The 23956-nt window shown below is 39.0% G+C and overlaps 1 protein-coding gene and 1 long non-coding RNA gene across 2 annotated transcripts in view; one reads left to right on the top strand and one right to left on the bottom strand.

Annotated features, from left to right (window-relative positions):
* The window catches only part of ROS1 (ROS proto-oncogene 1, receptor tyrosine kinase), a 95523-nt gene that overhangs the window by 45952 nt on the left and 25615 nt on the right, over window positions 1-23956 (bottom strand). The window contains exons 13-26 of the mRNA XM_028143446.2: window positions 20181-20677; window positions 18679-18891; window positions 17804-17914; window positions 16592-16770; window positions 14764-14955; window positions 10512-10612; window positions 8877-9091; window positions 8136-8296; window positions 7631-7775; window positions 5134-5396; window positions 4810-4873; window positions 4294-4496; window positions 2482-2687; window positions 1316-1602 (exon numbers count right to left, since the gene is read on the bottom strand). Coding sequence (XP_027999247.2) covers window positions 1316-1602; window positions 2482-2687; window positions 4294-4496; window positions 4810-4873; window positions 5134-5396; window positions 7631-7775; window positions 8136-8296; window positions 8877-9091; window positions 10512-10612; window positions 14764-14955; window positions 16592-16770; window positions 17804-17914; window positions 18679-18891; window positions 20181-20677 — 2837 coding nt within the window. The remainder of the gene's footprint in view (window positions 1-1315; window positions 1603-2481; window positions 2688-4293; window positions 4497-4809; window positions 4874-5133; window positions 5397-7630; window positions 7776-8135; window positions 8297-8876; window positions 9092-10511; window positions 10613-14763; window positions 14956-16591; window positions 16771-17803; window positions 17915-18678; window positions 18892-20180; window positions 20678-23956) is intronic.
* LOC129150579 (uncharacterized) lies at window positions 7057-23412 on the top strand. Its single transcript, XR_008557291.1, has 3 exons — window positions 7057-7127; window positions 20341-20720; window positions 23091-23412. It is a non-coding gene; the product is annotated as an uncharacterized LOC129150579 (long non-coding RNA).

Raw genomic sequence — 23956 nt, 5'->3', positions numbered from 1 at the left:
AACAGAATTAAGCATTAAGCCCTTAAGCATGAAGACTCCAGGACAATGATGTGTACATCTAGGCCTGAGTTGTGTTTCAGCTCCAGGCTCAGAAAAGCAGCAAAACCAGACAAGCAACACCACAGCTGATCTCACCACTAACTGCCTTGACCTCTGCCCAGGTGCTGACACAATCAGTGGAGACCATGAAAGGACACACCTGGAAACCCGATGAATGTTCTATGGAGATCCTTCCCAGGGACCTTTCTTAAAATCCCCACCCTTAAAAACCTAGCACACTCTCCCTCCTGGGAGCACACCCAACCCGCACACCTTTCCCTTTCCCTTTCCCCTTCCTCTCCCCGAAGGCCCTGCTCACTCCTAAGCTCCAAAGGCCCATTCTTTTGCCTCTGTAATTTGTTTCCTGAGTCCACTTCTTTTATCACTCGCTTCTTCTACCACTGTGACTTTCTAAATAAATGTTCTCTTATACTTTGAGTCTTGGCTCTGAATTTTCTCCTAACCAGAACTCAAGTACCAAGGTCTGAACCCACCGGTCTAACACCTGGTGCTGTTCTCACCATCGCCAACACTAGTACCTACTTCACCAGGGTGTTGTGAAGATGACATGAGATAATGCATTTGGTAGCATTCTTAGTTTTTATAGTGAAGCTCAATATGCTGTAGCTCTACTGTTAATAATACAATAACAAAAATACCCCCATAGATCCAGAAAATTATGTGGATGCCTATATACAATTTTTCTGGAAACAACTTGACTTGAATTCTACAAGAGCATTTGACATGGTTTAGAATAAGTACTGTGTGTATATTCTTTTGCATACATATGGGATGTAAGCCCTTCTTAATGGAATACAAGGGGCTGCCATCCTACCTAATAATCCTACCTAATAATAGAGTAATATGCAAATTGACCATACCTTCACTACACCCACCAGCCACGCCCACCAGGAAACCGTCGCAGGGACGCTGGGGTGCGGCCGAGCCCAAGGCCAGGGAAAGCCTCGGGCGGAGGCTTTCCTGGCCTTGGGCACCAGCGGGGAGCCTGCACGGATCGCTGGCAACCACCGGGGGTCGGCTTCTGTGATCCGTAGCAGGGAGGCTGGGGTGGAGCCGAGCCCAAGGCCGCCGCCCAGGGCCAAGCCCCGACCCTGAAAGAAGGCAGAAGGCGGTGGCCACAGCCAAGGCCTGGGTCCCTGGTGCCGGCAGAAAACTGGTGCAGGCAGCCAGGTGAATGAAGGTCTATTGCACGAATCTTCGTGCAAACGGGCTGCTAGTTACTAATAAAGATCTACATACATACATGGTGTCTTACCAAGCAGAACAGGCATTGTGATAACTTGCCAACACTGGCATCCTTCCAGATCCATGGCCCAGATCTCTTGCCCTTTGACAAAGTATATCTGTGGTTTCTTTAGGTGAACAGTATCCATAGTCATTACTCCACTTAACTCAGATTCAGGCACACTGCAAGAACATTGGCTCCTTCCATTTGGATGGCTTGTGGCTGTGGGTTGCAGAATGCGGTGCAAGGTCTGGTTGATAATACTGTAGTAGAACATCTGAGAGCCCACATCGGAAACTTCTGTCCAATACAGGCGACTATTGGGGGGAAAATACCATCCAACTTAATGAGTAAAATATATCATTTCAAGTATTAGTTTCTTATGAAGGGCAATCGATTCTAATAATGAGGGGGACAAATGCATCTTTTAGAGAGAACATGTCCACGTGCCCAATAACCTTCTTCTGAGATGGAGGAGGTCACAAGAAATCTAACTTGTAGCATTTTCCAATGATTTCTCAATAAATGTGTTTACAACTAAAGCCTTGGACTATAATGACTTTCGGTGCTGTATTGTCTTACTAATGATTGTAAATATAAAATACATTTGCAACTTTTCATCAACACCTATCTCCATTCCCCTCCTCTCAATTTTGTTTCTGCTTCTTAATACTAGTTAACAATCTAATTTAAAGATAGATTATATCCATGCTATGGCACACAAAAAATACATCTTTCCAGCCTAAGAAACTACCACTCAGTTGCTGAGTAGAGGCCTTAAAACTCATCCTTTGAAGACATCACTTAAAGATGGATGAGCCCAGAATAGCTTTTACTGTGTGTGACATGATGCCCATCTAACTCCTGCTCATCTTTTGCCATTGTCTCGGTCCCCTTCTTGTCTTTACCAACTGAGGATATTATTAAATTCACTGATATAAAAATCTGCTTTGATTTCCTGCTGGCAATTAACCTAACTTTAAGCGAGTTAAATTGATAGTATGGATTCAGTTTACATATTTGTGGTTGTGGGCCCATAGTTTATATGTAGAGATACTTACTAAATGTTAATGTAGTGAGTCAAGACCCCTAATTATTTTATGTTTCCATCATTAACACCTAATATTAAACCAAAGATATTGTATTAAATATGTCTCTGTATTTCAGCACAATAGAAACAGGTATACTTCAGATACCTTAATAGGGGATACACGAAGAAAGAGATTATTGTTGAATTTCTGTTGCAAATTTTCAGCTTCCTGGGATATTTCACCTTGTGTTCAAGATCGACATCAAATATTTGCATTCCATTTTGTGATTCTTTCAGCACAAAGTAGAGGTGCCTTGAAATCCAATCAATTGTAATAATTGTGATATCAAAAACCCGTGCATCTTGGAAAATCTTAAATCAGGTAGAAAACACAGCCAAGAAGATAGTGGTCACTTTTTTTTTCAAGTTTGAGGACTTTTCTGTAACCACTCATATTACTCATTTATTGCACTTTTCTTTTGTAATCCCAAACCTCAATAACTCTGGGTTGTGTGCCATTGTAACACTGGTCTCCTTCTCACATAGTGTATTTTCCCTGAGTGATTTCAACTACCATGGTTTCAACTGTAAACCATAAACCAATGCTACAAATCCACATCTTCAGGCTGATCCCTCATTGAGTTACTGATTCAAATATTAAACTGCCTACTAAACATATATGAATGATCCCAGGAAACAGAATTCATCACTCTATGTCCCCAACCTCCTTTTCTCCTACATTTATATTTTTTATAGATTCCCAACACTCACCCAAGGAGCAATCCCATCAAAAGTGGTTCATCCTTGACTTCTTCCTACCATTACTACAAATTGTGAATTGGTCCCATTCTAAATATGTCCACGATTTGTCCTCTCCTTTCTCACCTCACTGCTTCTCATTTCCTGCCTTTCCTACCTGGTTTTCTGTGATAGCCTCCTAATTGTCTCAGATTTAACCTTCTCTGAGTCATTAGTCACACAGCTAACAGAGAGGTCTTTCTAAAACACAGCTTGATCATGTTAATGACCCACTAAATTTCTTTAATGGCTTGCTGCTTGCAAAGGAGGCCCATTCTATGCAGGCTCCTGCCTACCTCTACAGCTTTACCACCTGCCTTTCACTCTGCCCTCACCTCCATCTCCATTCCAAGCTCCTTCTATGTATTTATAGCTCCCTGAATATGCTATGGCTCTCTTGTTTCCCTGACTTAGCACTTGTTGCTTCCTCAGCTTTTCCCCACCTTTACCTGGCTCATCTTCTTGGAGTCCAAGATGTCTTTCCATCCTACCACAACCAACCTGGATGGAGCATCCATTCTACGAGATTCCACCATATCCTGCCCTCAGCACAGCACTTACACTGTGTTCTGTCTGCCTTCTCCACTAGCAAACATTCAATGAATGCCTGCCACATGCCAGGCACTGTGCTATGTGCCTTACATGCATTATCTCATTTGACCTTCATAGGAATCCTATGATGAGGTACTACATAACCAAAGCGATTAAATAACTTGCTGATGGTCACAGATCCAGTAAGTGGTGGAGTCGGAGTTAAATTCTAGGCTGTCAGATTCCAAAGCTCACCCTCTTAATCACTGTGCCGTACTGTCTTCCTAGTGTTAGACCAGTACTAGACGGGGTTTGTTTAAGGACTACGCCTTTTGTTTTTCACCTTTATTCCAGGAACTAACACAGTGCCTTAAACCCAATAACTGTTTGCGCTAAATTAATCCTGAATGGCATTTGCCCAAAACCTAATCTGAGTTTATTTGTGACTAAATAGTTATAGGGCATCTGTCCTTTTCAAGCATCCTAATCTTAATGCCTCAGCCATAGGCCAGTCATTTTAATTACAGGGCAGTGTGATATGCAGATCTTCTACTTGCTTCCTTTCATAACTGCACTGAAAGTCCTCTTAATAACAACCTGGATAGTTAACATACTTCCTTCCTTTCTAAAGAATTACATAGTGATGTACCTCAGAGCTGGACTGATTGTGCATGTTCAAAAGAAAGAGGGAGTCTCCCTGAGCATAATACGCCATTGCATTATCAGCTGTGTAGCCCACGGCACTGATGTCTCTTTCTGCCGAAAACATCCATACAACTTGATTTTGATCCACATCTAACAAAATCATCTTGTTGCCCCAAAGAGTTATGAGGCATGGAAATGGGTTGACTTCTGAAAACAAAATACAAGTATGTAATATGTATGAGAAAAATAACTTGTTTACCAAAATCCCTGAATTCAATATGATGTCATTTTGAAATCCATGGGTTTCCTTTGTGTTCATCTACTACATCAGTCTCAATGGAGACAGACTAGTTGCTCTAAGCCTAGGTATATTTAAGCATGTTTAATTATGATAAAAAATGATTTTTTATTTGACTTTAACTTCAGCTCAGAGATTATACTTATATCCCTGAGAATACCAAGGGTTTAAAAGTTTTGTGGTGTGTTTTTTTTAATACACTAATTGTTATTTACACAGTACCTGATGTTTGGGACTTTACCAAGTCAGAAAATGGTCCAGGTCCTTTGGATGTGAAGACTCGAACCTAAAGAAAGAAAAAGATACAAAAAAATTGCATTTGACAGTGTCCTCAGTGACAATAATTAAGTTCTGAAACTAATAAATTATTGAATTTTTTTATTTCACACTCTTTTAAAAAATTTTTAAATATGTTTTTATTGATTTCAGAGAGAAGAAGGGAAAGGGAGAGATAGAAACATCAATGATGAGAGATAATCATCAATTGGCTGCCTCCTGCAGGCCCCTATTGGGGATCAAGCCTGCAACCCCGGCATGTGCCCATACCTGGAAAGCAACAATGTACCCAGGACTCATGCCCTTAAGTTGAAAAGACATCACTGAGGGAGTGACATTGGCAGCAATCCAGTCTTCAAATGTTTTGTTGATGGCACTTTGGTTGGATATTTGATAGAAAATTTCAAATCTTGTTAACACACCATTTTCATGCTTAGGCCTATTCCACCTAAATTCCACCACAACTTCATTTTTATTGTGGTATTTTCCACTTGATAATATAAATATTCTGGGATTCTCTGGTGCTGATGGAACTGAAAAGCAAAGACACCGATAGGGCAGAAAAGAATAGAAGGTTGACTTTTACCACTCGTGATGAGAGCATGGAGCAACTTAGTAATAACTCTTTCTCATTCCAGATAGTTGAGGTATATCTATCTTGTTCTTAAATATCTTCAGGAGAGACTATTCTATAGATTTCTTCAGGAACCTATCTTAATATTTTAGCAAATCTCCCTTATGTCTAATCCAAACCCCTCTTACTACCACTTAGGTACATCTTCTTGTCTGTGCCCTGTATCAATGAAAGATGGCTTATTCTTACAAAATACAATATTTACTCTCATTTCAACAGAATGATTCAGCTGGAGGTGGGAATGGCAGTGACCAGGAAGGGAGGCAGTAACCCGATCTATCCTTCAGCTACTTCAAGATAAAAAGTACAGCTATTGGGGATCCTAGGTCCTCTCCCCTGAACCCTCCCAGGAGACAAGATGTACCCCAAGAGTATGATTTGAAGGTCACCATTTATTCTAGAGCCAAACCAAGCAATTCACTCTTGATCAGTCCTTTAATTTCTCTATCTTTCAAAGGAAATGTCTCTTCCTGATTTTCCAGTTATTCCTTTTAAGATATGATTCTTCTTTCTTCAGACTCTCCCACTCCTCTCTCCAATCACATTGCTTCTTAATGTTCAATGCTCACGTCGTTATCCAATCTCCAGGCCTTCTTATATTGCACTCACATGGGATACTCACTCTTCTTGCTTCATTCCTCAGGGCCCAGCTAGAGTTTCCACTCCCTAAAGGCCTTCCCTAGCCATACCATCTATGTAGTACATGTATATTGCCCGCTCTTAAGAATGTTGAGGCACCTTGATATAGGTGAAGGTTTTGCAGTCTTACCTACTTACACCATGCTACTACTCAGTTATCAGTCTTACTTCTATTATCATTTGCAGAATGTGTTTATCTCTACTGTTTTATGAGCTCCATCAGAGAAAGTACCTTTTCTCAATCCTTGTTAAATCCCTCCAAATCTAGTATAGGACAGGTACACAGTAAGTGCTTAATAAATATTTGTCATTTTGAATAATTTCCCAAGTATATTGTAAATTTCCTGATGGCAAAGGCCAGATCTTACTACTCCCAACATCCAGCAGAGTGTTGATGACCCCAGCCCTCACTATACCCCCTGTTAGATATAGTCAAGTTTATTTCCACAGGAGAATCCAACCAAGGATGACATCCCAAGACAATAGCAAAGATAGCATACTTGGACCCAAGTGCTAACTGCTCTGAACCTGCCTTAAGCTTATGTGACTCATAGGAAAATATTGTTGAAAGAATCTTAATGTAAATAAGATTCTTTATTATATTATTACATTATATATGTATAATTACATTACATATATAATGTAATAATATATAGTTTATGTATATATATATATATATATATAATGGTAAATGGATGTCCATGCTTATTGAGCTCTTACTGACTGCCAAGTCCTGTGCTAGGAAGTTATGTAAATTAAATCAATATGACACTATCATTTGCCAACATTTGCAAAAATGACTGAATGGAGGTTTGATGAAACTATAGTGAAAAGTCCAGATTAAATTCCATCCCTGTCACTTACTCTCTATTTTACTTTGGGCAACTACTGAGCTTGTTTTCTCCTTTTCATAGTCAAGATAACAACACCTGTCTACCTACCTCAGAGCTGTGCAAGGATCAAAGGAAATGATGTTTCTGACACATGATAGGTAGGTATTAAATGTTTAATAAAGGAGTGATACACAGAAGTATGCTTTTTACACTTGAAAGTGATAGACACATGCAAAGATATAGCTAGTATCCATTTTAAAATATATTCCAAAGAAAAACAATAAATTTAAACATCAGTTTTTCATCTACCTTTTATGAGAATATATCCCAATAAGCCTACCTCCCACAAAACTGTCTCTGTTCATAAATGCCCAATTTCCTTATAAAGCATTTCACAAATTACCTGAAACATGTTTGTGCATCTTGTATGTAATTACAGTGAAGTTAAAAAGTCCTTTAAAAATCTCTGAAATATACTTTTGGAATAAATTATGCAGTTATTTTAATAGTGTTGTTCTAATCTCTAAAAAGTCATTGAAAGTGTATTGAATCTAAACACATCTACAAAACTGAAAGTTATTCTAAAAAATTAACTATCCATTCTAGATCATGCAAAGTGAGATTCCGCCCTTTTCTTTCTTAAAGATTTTAACCCCTGTACCTGTTTCAGGTGCTCGAAGTGACAGAGATGTTTTGGGGCCCTTGCCCCAATAGGTATAAGGAGTGACAGAAAGATTAAATAAGGCATAAGGCTCCAGACCTTCCACAGTAAATACAGGTAAAGGCTGTTTTTCACTAGCCAGGAACTAAAATATAAACACAAAACATTATTTTCTTAGGGAGAAAAATCATAAAACCTTTTATTCCAACTTAACTAAAATCTCCAAACTTTAGTTCACATATAAAGTCAAGCCTTGCAAATTTGGAAATGCTGATGTGGTAAATTCCAGTTAAAGAGTCTAATTTGCCAGCTGTTAGCACTAACCACAAAGCAGTCAGAGACTGGCTGTAGACAAAGGATCTCAGGAATAATCCTGACAGAGGCTAATGGAGCAACCGAGGAGATGGGTTTGGCTAAGTGAAGAAATTACAAATCAGCGTGGGCGGGGCTGGATGCAGATGGTACAGTCTGCCTGAGAAGGAAGCTACTAGAACCAAGGCCATACCTTAGGAGGAGCACTAAATTCCACACTGTAGAAAATTACACCCCAATCCACTGCTGGGACTGCATGCCACAGGATTTGAAAACTTGAAGCATTTCCTTCAATCCTAAATGAAGACTCTTGAATGGAATCTGGGATCACCTTAGGGGTAAAGGAGAAGTTCCCTGGGATGAAATGAGAGAAAGAATAGAGTGACAAAGAATGCAGTATTATAATCATCGTAAAAAACAAAAACAACAAAAAAAAAACATGGAAAATTAATAGTAATTACTAATAGTACCAAAACAAAATTGTCCTTTCTTTTAAAATATTCTGAAAATCAACGTATTTTCTGACCATTTCAAGCTGGACATTTGAATTAAGAATAAGCTGACTGTGCCTAGCTGGCGTGGCCCAGTGGTTGAGCGTCAACCTATGAACCAGGAGGTCACGGTTCGATTCCCGGTGAGGGCAGATGCCGGGGTTGCAGGCTTGATCCTCAGTGTGGGGCATGCAGGAGGCAGCCAATCAATGATTCTTTCTCATCATTGATGTTTCTATCTCCCTCTCCCTCTCCCTTCCTCTCTGAAATCAATAAAAAAATAAATATATATTTTAAAAACAAACTGATTGCAAGCAAACCAACAGAAACTACTAAAACCCTTTCCTCTTAAAACATAATTCTTAAGAAAAAAATCCCAACCTAGACATTTATTTAACAGGAAGTATGGAGGAGCGAGGGTAAACTAGAATAAAATATTGTACCTGGCAGAGGTTTGAGGGACGTCTGAATAATTGTGAACTGGTTAAATTTGGCTGGTTCCAAAACAGAGACACTAGTTCTCTGACCTATTTCTTGAGCTGTTATAATCTTAAAGCCATTGATCCAGAAAAGCCGACCACTGTAGTACATCAGTGCATTCTGGGAAATGTCAGAAGTACTCCAGGCTGCAAATTCTGTGATGGTGGGATCCCCAACACTGCGGAAACACGACACCAATTAGAGTGTGTATCCTGAGAGGGGGACGGGCTGGTACCTTGAAATACTGCAGAAAACATATGTTTGTGTATATAAAAACAGAAAATACCTTGCAACAATAATTGTCATTATTCTTAGTTTAATATTTAGTTGATTTTTACCTTTTTCTTATAATATTCCCAAAGCGAATTTTCTAGGGCTTTTCTTATTAATGTGATACTGCAATGGCAAGAGTGTTACCCAGGTTTTAATAACTACTCGTGGTTCTTGGTAATACCCAACATCAAAGTCACAATCCAGTAACTGGTTTCTCCTCACTGAGCCATGTCTCCCTCCTATTCTTGGTTATTTACTTGCTTTCATTATTCCAGCCTGTTTGGTCCTTCTCTGTATACCAGTCATAAGTCTCTGTTGCCCCAATGATACTTACTAATTTCTAAAGCTTAGTCAAAATGCTTCTTTTCAGACCAGGGAATTCAAGCAAACAGACTATGATTTAAATTGCTTTTAGATATTTTTTTTCTCAATGACAGGGATAGTTAAAGGACTTTTTTACTTTCAATTTTTTGTTGGTTGTTTCTAAAATGACTCCAGTTACCTAGTACTCAGTAAAAACTCTCTATGATTCTCAACCTTTTAGAGCGGAGGTTTGATCTTTTTAAAGAATGATTTCTCTAAATCTTGTTAAAGTGTTGACATTTCCTTCTTTAGAAAATTATAAAGTATGACTTTTTTTTAATATATTTTATTGATTTTTTTATAGAGAGGAAGAGAGAGGGATAGAGAGCTAGAAACATCGATGAGAGAGAGACATCGATCAGCTGCCTCTGGCACACCCCCTACTGGGGATGTGCCCGCAACCAAGGTACATGACCTTGACCAGAATCGAACCTGGGACCCTTGAGTCCGCAGGCCGACGCTCTATCCACTGAGCCAAACCTTCGGCAAAGTATGACATTTAAAATAAAAATAAATGAAAGTTTTGTTTTGAGAATTTCACAATATCTCCTTGTGGCGGGGGTGGGGGGGGGGGAACTACCTCAGAGGACCATAGCTGGGACTTAGGAACTTTATAAAGACGCAAGTTCCCTCGTGCTATTCCCACGGTGCCTGATCTAGTAAAAGGCTGTTCATTCACACCTACCCAACTGTGAAGAGAGTCTCTGGTTTGCCTTGTGCACTTTCACCCACATGACAGTGTCTTCTGCTCTCTCTCTCTATACCCTATCACAGTGTTCACCACATTCTACTGTAATTACATGTTTACAAACCTATCTTTCCCCACAAGCACAATGCCTGCAACTGAGTGGATAATTAGTAACTGTTTATTGAAAAATGAATTCTCAGGCATTATCATTTATAACTAATGGGCGAGTCATTCTCTTCTTCTCAATCGATTGCCTTCGAGGGTTATTACTTACCCCTGCCCCCGAAGAACAGCTCTGTACAGGTGAATACATTGACTGTCTTGAACCAACCAATACAGAAGCCCATCGCTGAGGTCTAAAGTTAGAGCAATTACCTACATAGAACATAAGACAAAAAAACAGATCAAATATACAGTTGAAGGAACTGAACAAGTCAGAACAAGTCACACTTAAGCTATAGATTTCTCCTTAAGGTCCTCTTTGGAATAATAAACTCAGTGATTTTTTTTTACCTTTCTCTGAATATGAAAATTATATGAGTATGGCTATTCCTATATAACTTGGATATAAGTGCACTGGTTTCCTAAAAATCTTCAAAAGGCAGGGTCTGTTACTCACTTCTATATACTTATCTCCAGCAGCAGCAGCAGCATCCCCTGGGAACTTGTAAAGACAAATTCTCAACCACATTCCAGGACCTACTGAATCAGGAACTTGAGCCTCTGTATCATGTCAAGCCTTGTCCAAAGCAAGCCATAACTTTGGTCTCTTCAGCCATATAAGTCAATGAATTTCATTGTTGTTTAAATCAGTTGTTCTCAAGCATTGCTGCACATTAAAATCACCTGTGGAGTTCTTTAAACATCTCAATTTCCAGGTTGCATACTATTAAAGTGAGGTCTCTGGAGATGAAACCAGTCCCCTGGATGTTCTCTAACTCCCTGAATAATTCCAATGTGTCACCAACTTTGAGAACCAATGGTTTAAACCATTTTAAATTGTATCTTCTGTTCATTATAACCAAAACATCCTGACACATTTTAAAAATATAATACAGGGTTTTTATGTTTTATAATTGGTAGAGTCACATATATATATAAAGTCCTATTTCCAGCTGACTTCTGAAAACCTCTCACTACTCTTTCTTTGACTTCCTATACCATCCTGTCTTAATTTTATGTCCAACTATCTAGGTGAGGCCTGAGGAAAGACTGCTTCTCCTATGAAATAGACTGTGTGAGATAGAAGTTACAATCCAAGAGATCTTTTTTGCTTTCTTTGGCTTTATAGGCATTTTTCAAGTAAGCTGAGATTGCCAGGAGTCTGACCTCAGAGTAGTGCATTCTCTCTATAGCAGGCCTGGAGACGGAGAGCTATCAGATAGGATTAAAGTTGATGACTATGTTTCTAGCAAGACACAGCAGCATATAAACAAAAATGATGAGCCAGTGAAAAATGTAAAAGGAATACTATAATGTATCCTAGAACTAAAAATACTTGCTACATTACCCAAGGCCTACCACAAAGACATAATCTTGAGGCACATGAGTGTAAGAACCTTCAATGTTCTTATAAATCACGGCTTTCTGTTTAAAACAAAACAAAACAAACAAACAAAAAAACTCAACCTATTCTTTTCCCAAAAGGTAAAAAACGATTCTAGCAACTCCCAACCTTCTGGCAGTTGAATCATGTCCATGCTTCATGCTAAAAGAGATTTTAAAAATATATTTTTTTATTGATTTCAGAGAGGAAAGGAGAGGGAAAGAGATAGAAATATCAATGATGACAGAATCATTGATTGGCTGCCTCCTGAACACCCCACACTGGGGATCAAGCCTTCAGCCCAGGCATGTGCCCTGACTGGGAATTGAACCATAATCTCCCTGTTCATATGTCGACACTCAACCACTGAGCAACACTGGCCAGGTTAAAAGAGATTATTGATTACTTTTTCAGTTAAAACGAAATCAGGTTAATCGTGCTTGATTATTTATAATGAGATGCACTAGAGTTTTCTAAATAACAAATTAACTCTATTTTATTTCTTTTTAAGTTTAGTTTTTATTAAAGATTGGTTGACATACAATATTATATTCATTTCAGGTGTACAACATGGTAACCTGACATTTATATACCTTATGATGTGATCACAATAAGTCTAGTAACCATCTGTTACCATACAAAGCTATTATGGTATTATTTTCCCTATACTGTACATTATTACATCCTTGTGACTTCTTATTCTATAACTGGAAGTTTGTGCCTCTTATTTCCCTTCACCCTTTTCCACCCATCTTCCCACCTCCATCCGCTCTGGCAACCATCAGTTTGTTATCTGTATCTGTACTGCTAACAACCAGTAGCATGAATGGAGGCATATAGATAAGACATCACTCCATGAAAGCAGAACACGGATTCACACTAACAAGCCTTTGACAGACTTAAAGCAGGAATTTAAAGAAAGGTGTTTTCACCAAACATGCTCAGAAATCTAACGATTTACTCATTTATGGAAAAGTTGCAGGGCCACTCCAGAGCTTTCCTCAGTGGAAATAGCTCCAACCGCTAGATCAGAGCAGTGGAGAAATTACTGACAATATAATATAGGGATAGGAGGTTACTCTTGAGATATTATCTTTAATACATTTTTACAAAAATAAAAGTGCTCTCCCCTAACATTTTTTTATTGAGACATAAAACAATACTTTCTTTGTATACAGACTCAAGTGGCTCCAAAATTTCATTTTTTGACAGGAGTGATTAATTTCTGGGTATGTGTATAAATTTCTATTTCTTTTAAATATCTGTGTTCCAATCTGTATATGCAAATCAGGTCCCTTTAAATGTCTTACAAATTATTATCCGTATATCCGATGGAATTAAGGATCAAATGACTCAACAATTTGTTTCTTTGCTTATAAATGATCTGATATATTTGTATTATGTATATTTTACCTCTCTCTATTGACAAAAGAAAAAAACAAACTTAAAATTTTCAAAAATTTAAGAAATATCATAGGCACAAACAGTATGAGTGATGTCTTTCTTCTTCATGCTTTTCTGTAATTTCTAAATGTCCTATTGTAGACATATATTACTATTACGATCAGAAGAAATAAAAATTCAGAAACTTAGATGAATACATAGAGAGTAGTTAGAGGATTAAGAACAATGGGCACTGATTCTAGAAGTTGAGAAAGTAAAAATAGTATTTGTTTTAAAAACATTCTTATATCAGATTGTTATTTAGACTGAATCACAATAATAAGAGGTTAGCTATTAAGCAGTTACCATGTGTTTGGAACTATTGTCATTACTTCCCATGAATTATCTCATTTAATCTTTGCAACAAGCCTGAGAGGTAGATTAATTGTTAATATTTCCATTATTCAGAAAAGGAAACACACAGAGAAATCAAATATTTTGCTTGGAGGTCAGACAGGTTTTAGAGCAGTCAACATCCAAAATTGACCCCAGCCAGCATAGCTCAGTGGTGGAGCATCGACCTATGAACCAAGAGGTCAGGGTTCGATTCCAGGTCAGGGCACATAGCCAGGTTTCAGGCTCAATTCCCCAGTGTGGGGCGTGCAGGAAGGAGCCAATCAATGATTCTCTCTCATCATTGATGTTTCTATCTCTCTCCCCCTCTCCCTTTCTCTCTGAAGCCAATAAAAATATACCCTACATAATAAAAGCATAATATGCAAATCGACTGAACAGCTGAATGACCCGTCAGTGGGGGGTGGGGCCGGCAAGCAGGCGGCACCAGGTCAGCCAAGGTGCATGCCAGTGGGCAGAGGGAGGGGACAGCAATGGGGGGGGGGGGGGCACAGCAGCAACCAGCAGCAGCAGAGGGGTGATGGGGTGATGGGGGAGGGGAGGGAGGGGCTGGCTGCTCAACAGCCAACACTATCCCCAGATCAGCCCTCTGGTTGCCTCCCACTGAGGGAGGCCAGCAGGGCAGCTGTGGTGGGGGGCGGGGCCTGCTGCTCACCAGCCTGTGATGTCCCCTGATGGCCTGCCCAGTCGCCTTCTGCAGAGGGAAGCCAGACTGCGGCTTAGCCATCAGTCAGACATCCCCCCGAGGGCTCCCGGACTGGGAAAGGGTGCAGGCCTGGCTGAGGGACCTCCCCATCCCCAAGTACACGAATGTTGTGCACCGGGTGACTAGTTTAAAAAATAAAAAATAATAAAACACCTAATCACCATACAACAAGCTCTAACATATCCCACAGAATTTCTGAGACTATAAAAACAATCAGAAATTAAAATGCTTTTAAGTGTGGACCGTTCAAGGTAAGGCAAACTACCAAAAATGTCCATCTTATATTTAAAAAATTTAAATCAATTATGACAATCAAATGAAAGAGAAATTTTGCTTATACCAAAATCTTACTGTAGCAGTATTTCCGTTCAGATTCTACCTTAACTATACACAATAAGCAGAAACAGTATTATCATAACTATACAATAGCACTACTCAGAATTATTAAATAATCAGATCTTATTTTTAATTGGTCACCTTTTTCCCAGAAAACCAGGGCTGTGCCTGTAGTATAAGGGAACTTTCCCCATTTAGCCTGGTGCTTTCAACTGAGTAGAGTGTGGTCCAATAGAGATATCCACCAACAGAATCCACCACCATGTCATTCACCAACAACTTCACATGCGTCACAATATCTGTGTGTCCTGTCAACACGGACTGCCTTTGTATCTATAAAACATAATCATATGATTTTTAAATGACATAATGATTTCTGAATAGTTTATTGCAATTATTATTAAACTGCTGCAGTTACCAGTCATTTTTTCAACCATAAGTATTTATTGGCACTATGTACTAAACCTTGTAAACATACTACTCATGGTGCCTGCCCTCATGAAGCTTATCACTTTTCATGTTCCTAAAGAGAAGGGATGTACATTTATTTTGAGTTAAAATACTTGCTCTTCCTAATCATATATGAAGTCAAAACACTGCTGGATAAGAATGTATTATATCGGATTCTTTTTTATCAATAGATTTTCCTAACATTAAATACTGTCATTACTAGTTAAGTAATTTTTCCTGGAGTTAAACACCTTTTAAGAAACAGAGCAAATACTTGAAGCCAATTTTTATATCCATTCTTCCACTTTCTCCTTCTAAACTATTTTCCAACTAACCCATTTTAGGGAGAAATCTCTAATTAACCCCATCAACTCTGCCTACAAGTGACTGGCACTTAAGAATTCAGACTATACGATAATGCTGTCCTCTAAATACATTAATTTGTGTGTGTCTTCTATTCTTTCATTTATGTATTTTTATCTCATTAAAAGACCAGGGGCAAGTGGTGGTGGTTGCACAACAATGAACATATTAAAAACCACTCCATTTTACATAACAAAAGGGTGAATTTTATGGCTTGCAAATTATATCGCAATAAAGTTTATGTGTTGTTGTTTTTTTAAGAAAAAGAGCAGGGACATGTCTACTATTTACTTTATATTCCCAACTATGCTCTTCTCAAGGCTCTAAACCTATTGGTGATAGATAAATGATTGTTGAGTGAATAAAAGTGCGTACAATAGCACACTCCTGATTAGAAAACAATTTCAGTACTATATTTCTTGATCTGTCAGACTAGTGTTCTCATCACTAACCACCTTTCCTTTCAACCACTACACATACGCAAGATGTCTTCATGTTGCCTCCAGGTCCACTTTTAATCCTCCTCTTCCCCCTGAAGGCTGACATCTATGAACTGCATCACTGGACTCCCTTGTTCTCTGGTTTCCAGTGAGGTTCAGCCAACAGAAGCACTGGCAGGAGATGGGAGGGCAGAAGGAAGGAGAGGTTGGGGAATTCATTCCCCCAAATCACACATTTTGACAGTGATTGGATTTCATGTCAGCAACTCTCCTAAACCTACAGTCCTCACAGGTTCTTCTCCTTCTTTCCGTTGCCCCTTTATGCCTGGAAGTAGTTATATCTTTCCGCACTTGCTAGCCCAGGGCATGCTTTGCCATCCTTTGTTTGTTTCCCTTAGCCCTGACTACACCTTTGAAAATGGTCCCTTCACTTAGCTGGAGTGTGCTATCTTCCTCCAAGACACTGACCCACTAGTGGACATTTTAATATATTTATTTTAAGATATTGTTGGAAATAGTACACCAAAGATAAAAAAATTTCCTTCACACATAAATGCATTTTAATAACAAATTAAGCAGACTTAAAGACAAATATTCAATAAATAATAGCATAGATGGTACACTAATATGAAAAAAAAATCATGAAAATAACATTCAAGCCACTGAAGTGGGTGGGCATTGCTCTAGAGCTTCCGGAATGCCAGGCTTTAACTTACCACATATGTCTTTCCAGCCCAGTAGAGAAAGTGACCCAGCCACTCATAAGCTAACGCCCCTGCTCCTGCAATGTTGGGTATGTGGTAATTCTTGGAGATATTCGTCCCATTCAGCAGCCACACGTAAACATCACCTTTCATGTCACTGTAGTAGAGTCTGTTGTTATACCAATCCATGTCTCAAAACAAAGTGAATTGGTAAAAGTTATTTTTTTCATATGTGCTGACATAAGCATAGCAAGTCAAGGAATCACACTTGCACCCGAATCTAATAGCATATGCTAACATAGAGAGTCACTAGAACTTCAGGGATTGGTCAAGAATATTTCAATGATGTTACCTCAAAATCTTTACCCCTGGAACTAGAGAGAGGAACTAATATTCATTAAGCATTTCCTCTTTCTAGAACATTGTCCCAGGCACTTCTATATGTTTCACTTAATCCTTAAAACAAAACTATGAAATAGGAAGTATCCTCATTTTTGACATGGCAAACCTCAGACTCAGTGACATTATCTATTCTGCCTGAGATCTCACAAATGAAAAGCGGGGGAGCCAAGATTCAAGCCAACTCCAAAGCATTCTTTCCATTAGACAATACCTCCTAAGCCCAACTTCTTTTTGGTCAGAAATGCTGTTGTGCTTTTAATGGCCAAGCAAATAGATAAATAATTAGGTAGTTATAGAAGTGCCATCTTCCAGCAAGTCACTATTATATCATCCTGGACTGAAGACTTTTCTTCATTCTAATGTCTTCCCGGCAAAATGGCCGACTCATTACTGAATAATCCTCTGTCATGAAATTCTTTCTGATTCTTTGTTTATATCTTCATGCAGCCTTTTCATGCTCCAGTCTTATAGCCAACTCATAATAAATTACTGAAGCGTAGCTGTCTTAGTGGAACAAGATAGGTTGTTACTGTGATAGGTTGTTACACTGATAGATTAAAATACATGAGAAATATATCAAAGCGTTCCTGAAATGGGCATGAACCAATAAGTAACCTCACATTTTGTGAAATAATAAAGAGCATTCCTACTTGAGAACCAACATTTTCTTAATACTGTCCTGGAAGTATAGTTCAGTCAATTTTTCTCCCTTTCATTATTGACCTAATACCAAAACACTTGATTCTTTGATTTATCAAATAGCTTGGGAAGTCTGATGAGTAGAAACCTGTCATTCCAAGTGTAAAGGGACTTGGCATTTACCTGACACATTCTTTATATCAGAGGATAAGAATTCTCCTGGGCCAAAGCTATTTAATGGTTTACTCCAAAGCCCATCTTCTTTGACAGCCATGATAAATGGTGGTTCTGTAGCTATTGGGTAAAAAAAAAAAAAAAAAAATTGAAGACAATATCACAGAAAGCACACTTTTTAAGGCACACATCTTAAGGTTTTCTTTATAAAGTAAAAGAATATCAACATTTTAAAAAATACTGTGGAAAGGTATGAGCAATTGTGTCTGCTTAATAGAATTATATGTCATATTAAACATACTCTCATATTTTTATGTAAATATTTAAAATTGAATGTGAAGAGAAATGTATGGTGATATTGCCTCTATAGCAATCTCATGGTCATGGCAGAATTTGGGTTGTTGTTTTTTTGTTTTGGGTTTTTTTTTGCTTTGGCTATTGGTTGCCATGTTCCCATTCAGAGCACCCAGAAGCAATTGTGATAACAGTAGCAGTATAAATGGTACAATTATCTTTCCTTTTTTTTCTGCCAAGAGGATGATATTTAGCATAATTCACAGCCCCTCAACTTCTCTCCACATGATCTTCAGACCTCAAGGAGTGCTATTGCTTAATAAACCATAAGTAAGAAGAAAGTCATGAAGGAGAAGAAAAGTATATTTTTCCCACAAACTATCTTTAGAAAGTTTAAAATATCAGGCCAGACACATAAAATGTTACCCAGGGCTTTATGTGTTTTCCTAATCTCAGATCAACATACTCAAGAGGTCATCACACCCTCATTCTAACTTCTTTACTGCATTGGAAGTGACTAATTTTAAGGAACACAGGAGTAAGTCTTTTTTTCATCAGGATCACTCCCTAAATCAAGAACATTTTCTCACCTGGCACCAGGGTAGTGCCCACCGAGGGCTCTGACCACGGGCCTGGCCCCTTGGGAGAACTTGCTCTCACGGAAACCTCGTATTGTGTAGCACTCTGCAGCCCGGGGACACTCAGCATGGTCCCAATGATGTTAGAGAAAACGCGAGTGTTTCCGGGGAAGTCTTGGGTTGATATTTTCACCTCGTAAGTCCAGTTCTGCCAGGAGGAAGGGCCTAATCAGAAGAGTTAACCAATATTACTGGCCGGGATGACATCAGCAAGGGCAAACAAAGGGTCATGAGGAAATTCATCTCCAGCCTCACCTTGAATGGAAGGGTCATTGGGCAGTAATACCTGCTACCCCACTAATCATCAGGGTTTGTTTGACGGTATCACTAGAACAGTGTCCATTCCACCCATGCCACTCATTTTGCTTATTGATGGAGTCATTATTCCCAACAAATCAGAGGACACTTGGCTGCACAGAATTGTCAGAGGGGTGGAACCAGGCTCCTAATAAGCAAATGCTTGTGGTGAATCTCTACTATAAGTCTAGTGCTTGCATAGCACTTTTCTCCCAGAAGCCCAAACAATACCCCCCAAAATGTGCTTATTCGTTTTTAGCTGTCTTTGTGATCTACAGCAAACAGGCATAATTAACTGTCTTAAAGGAGAAAATAGACAATGTTTGCTAAATACCCTAGGCGGCTAGGGGTTGGTAAACTGCAGTCCCGGGGCCAAATCTAGCCCACTCCTGTTTTTGTAAATGAAGTTGTACTGGAACACAGCCCAGATACTCACATATATATTATTTATGGCTGTTTCTACACTACAAAGACAGTGCTGCATAGCTACATCAGAGACCATATGAGCCACAAAGCTGAACATATTTATAGCTGGTCCTTCATTTATAGAAAAAGTTTGCTGACCTCTGTGCTAGGTATTGTTCTGAGTGTTTTCTACTTATGCATCTTACTTTAATCTACATGACAATCCCATAGAAAGAATTAATATCCCCATCTTCCAGTAGTGGAAACTGATTAAGTTGTCCAGGATCATTCTGCTAATAAATGGCAAGACCAGCCTTTGAGTCCATGCAGGCTGGCTCCAGAGCCCACCTACTTACCCACCATACAAACTGCCTCTCCAGAGATAGAAGTTCAGGTTTAGAGAGTTTTAGGGAGTTGTTAACATTAATTAAAGGTTATGATGGATACAAAACCTCAACCCAAGTGCCCTAACCCACGCATACTAGCTTGTCAGTGCCTGGCTCCTAGTAGACACTCAATAAACGTTTGAGCCATTCTGTTGGGATATAAATGAAAAACAAAGAGAGCCTCCCAATGCAAAACTAATAAAGGCAGACTAAATATGTCAAAACTCCTTTTTGAGCTAAGTAGCACTCTGAATGATGAGTGATTCATCACATATGAGCTCTCAAAACTGAGTGACAATGTCAAGCAGTTCAAGCTTTCCTTTCCTTCCACTGAGGCCACGACCACGCTGGGGAGAGGGCACTCACTGGCTCCTATGGCGAGGGCTGGAGGCTTCCACTGAACCAGGGCCTGGTAGGATCCAAACAGCACAGAGACCTGCTGCGGGCGGGTCGGCAGGGGGTATGGCTGGGTGTACCTGCTAAACATGACCAAGTTACCAAACCCAAACTCTTCTATGTGTCTCAGGTCACATCCCACGATGAACTCATTAAAAGACAAAGCATCCTGCCGGAAAACAGCCTTGCCATCGGTGACAAGGAAGTGATTGTTCTCACAATCAAAGCTCTTCACATCAGCAAAGGGGACATGAGGGAGGACAAGATGGGAAGCAGAGCCATCCAGAAATGTTGACATGAAGACGTGGGTGGTGTCGTTGAAGTAAATGATTCGCTTGGACTGTGGCTTTACTGCAAAGTCCTTTAATGTGCAACTCTCCACAATACGCATGGCTTCTGAGTCCCGGCCAGGTGGCCCCTGGAGAGCCACTCTATAAATGCCATCTCTCAGGAGATAAAAGACATACCTGCCATGGGAACAAAAGAAGCCTGGTTTGACTCATTGCAAAGGTAGATGAGTAAGCTCCCCAACCCATTGCTTTATCCAATTGTGCAATCAGAATCATGTATCTCCGTAGTTAATAAGTACGGGGTTTCCCAAGGGGCAAAATAGGAAGGATATTTACTACAGATATGCTCTATTAGTTTAAGTTAGAAGTTGGAACACTGAAAAATTTCAGCCTCATTTATAATGCTGAGCATCCTCACTATACTTGACTTTTTAGAATCATGGAATTTAAAAGCAAAAAGGATTTAAGGATTTTTATTTATTATAAAAAACTCTTCTCCAAAGTCTAATTCTGTCAATAAACTTTCCCATGCATTGTAAATGAAAAAAGTGGAAGAAAGCAAAAACATTTCAACCACTTTTTTAAAACCTCGGTTATTAGTTTATGATAAATGTTTAGCGAAGCTACTTTGCATTTTTAGTAGACTAAGCTTTTAAAAATACTTACAATTGCAGCAATAGGGCTACCATTTTACAACTCATGAAGAAATACCGCAAAAGGGAGCAGGACCACCCGGTAATCAGAAGAAAGAAGCCAATGGAGGAATTTTGAAAATTCATATAATTTGAAACCAAACGTGGAGGGAGTTGTGCAGGTGAATTTGTAATAATGAAAAAGGAAACACCTTATTTTGCTAAAATACTTCATTGACAATCAAATCTGTCAGGATATTAACTAAAACATAAATCTACTAATTTGAATGCAGCCAATTGCGGATTTGTGTTCATGGAGACAGATGTACTTTTGCTTAGTAAATCTTTCTTATCACAAACCCGTGGATTGGCAGGGTTCCAAGCTACAACTGTCAAATCAGTGTCCTCATCCTATTCAGTCCTACTCTTGTTCTCCGGATGACTATTCCAAATCGTCATCAATATGCTCAAGACTCCTGTGCTAGAACCTTATCCTGAGATATAAACTCCATGCTGAGATATGAACCTACGCTCTTTATCCGAAGGGAAGATTGTGGCAGGCAAAAAGCAGAAACACCTTGGCTCCTAACTTCCTGCTTTTGTTTCCCAAATTCAAATTGTTAAGGGATGTCAGAGTAGATAGAAGGAAAAAGTTATGGGGCAAAGATTACAATTCTTATACCGAAGCAGGGAGGAGTGCATGTTTATAATGCTCATCGCCACGTGGGAGGGGAGAGAAAAAGAAAAGAAAGGTGAGGAGAGCTGGGGTGTGGGAGGTAGAATATAGAGGGGAAAGGGGGATGAGGCAGGGACGAGGGGAGAAGGGAAAAGGTTTATAGCAGGTATAAACTCAGTGAGGTTATAATTCAATGGTGCAAAAAGACAGCATAAAGGAAACCTTTTTTAATAGCAGGAGAATCAACTTTTTCCCACATCTGGAGTGCTTTAGGAACATTCCCTAAGTGTTGCTAAAAGTTACAACTGGTTTTGACAGAAAGTCTACCACTGTAGGAGGAGATGATTAGAAGAAGGCCTCAGAGTAGGAAGTCACGTACTGGTGTCATCCCAAAATAGCTGTGTGATCTTGGGCAATTACTAAATCAACCTCTTCTTTGCTTTCCTATTTATAAACTTAGGATATTAAAAGCACCTACATCATAGTGTTGAACAAGGATTAAGTGGATTGTTGAAGTAATGCACTTCGAACCACATATTATGTGTCTGATAACTATTAATTATCATTATTATTTCTAGTCACATTTCAAAATCTAAGCAGAAATGAACCTTTCATTTATGGAAAAAAGAGCCACCAAAGACCTTACTGAGATGCATTTTGAGGGTTTGGTTTAGTGGGTGAAGTTCATTATCCTCAGAATGAGTCCCTTTATGAAATTGCCAGCAACAAAGGTACACTTAATAGGATTTTAGACTTTTACAGATGAGGAAAATAAGATTCAGAGAGTCCAGAGGACCTGCCTTACATCACAGGGTTTTAAAAAATGTTTTCAAACCTAAGATTTTAAAATAAATATCTAGGAAATTATTAATTAATATGAATAGAAAGGCTTGATTTTAAATCAATATTAAGCAATCTTTTATTCATTAAGTTTAATTTGAGAACAATGGACTTTTTAAAAAGTGAAAATAATTTTATCCCTACAGGAAAGAAAAACATTTACTAGTAATCTTACAAACATTGGCCTTGCTTATTAGTTACTAACCTATAATTATCTGGCCATAGTTAAGAAATAAACCACAAGATAACTTTCTATGTGTTCATCCTGCACATTTGATAAAATAAAGGTCACAGGCATGAAGTTACTTGTTTGAGGTCCTATTGCAATATAGCAGCACACCTGAGCTAAAATGTGTCCATTCCATTTGTAGTGAAGGGAAAAATAGTTATTTGTAATGGAAAAGTTTTACTTGTCATTAACCATCAATTCTTGTCTCCTAAGGTAGATGCTGGCAGCATTCTGATCAAACAGCCTCTTCATAGGTTTAAGAACCAGACCAGAGAGACATGACCTGATGCTGAGTTGCCCAGCTGTTATGTACACATAAAGAACTGTTGGACATTGAAATTGGGACTCAAAAAACTGTTGGCCCAGAAAGAAACTCACTATAGACTGATTCATTTGCCTCTCAGCATAACCATTATTGCTTGTCTCATTTTCGGTTCTTATAAGTGAATTTCTAGTATCACATGAGCTCACTCATCTAGGGGAAATGATGAACAACATAGACTGATGAACAAGAACAGCATCGATCAGAATGTCAGACCTCAGAGGGAAAGTAGGGGAGGGTGGGGACAAGGGAGATAGATCAACCAGAGGACTTGTGTGCTTGCATATGAGCCTAACCAGTGATCATGGACAACTGGGGGGTGGGGGCATGTGTGGGAAGAGGTTTGGGATGGGAATGGGGGGGATGAGGACAAATATGTGATACCTTAATCAATAAAGTAATTAAAAAAAAAGAACGAGTGCAATGAAAAGAGGAAATGGAAGGACTTCTTTCAGGGAGCATTGAGGCGGGCAATGAGACCCGGGTTGTGCCATAAAATAGTGACAGTAGTAGAACTCGGGTCCCTGAGTCCCAGATGAGAGGTTTTTCACATATACCCACATTTTACTGTGAGTGAGAAAGGGAAAACTCTTAACTAGAGAAGTTGTGGATCCAGTTTGAAAGAAATTCCCTCCTGGCTCTATAGAATGAAAACATTATCTGGATTTATTTAAATTTGAGCTAAGATACATAGATTGGCTCTTCTGAGATGACAATGTTTCATTATTAAGCAAGTTTCCCAAAGTTTCTTACCCAT

Source organism: Eptesicus fuscus, chromosome 10 (assembly GCF_027574615.1).
Source record: "Eptesicus fuscus isolate TK198812 chromosome 10, DD_ASM_mEF_20220401, whole genome shotgun sequence".
NCBI classification, from domain to species: Eukaryota; Metazoa; Chordata; class Mammalia; order Chiroptera; family Vespertilionidae; genus Eptesicus; species Eptesicus fuscus.
The sequence above is the reverse complement of the archived record's forward strand: the minus strand, read 5'-3'. Positions and strand labels throughout refer to the sequence as shown.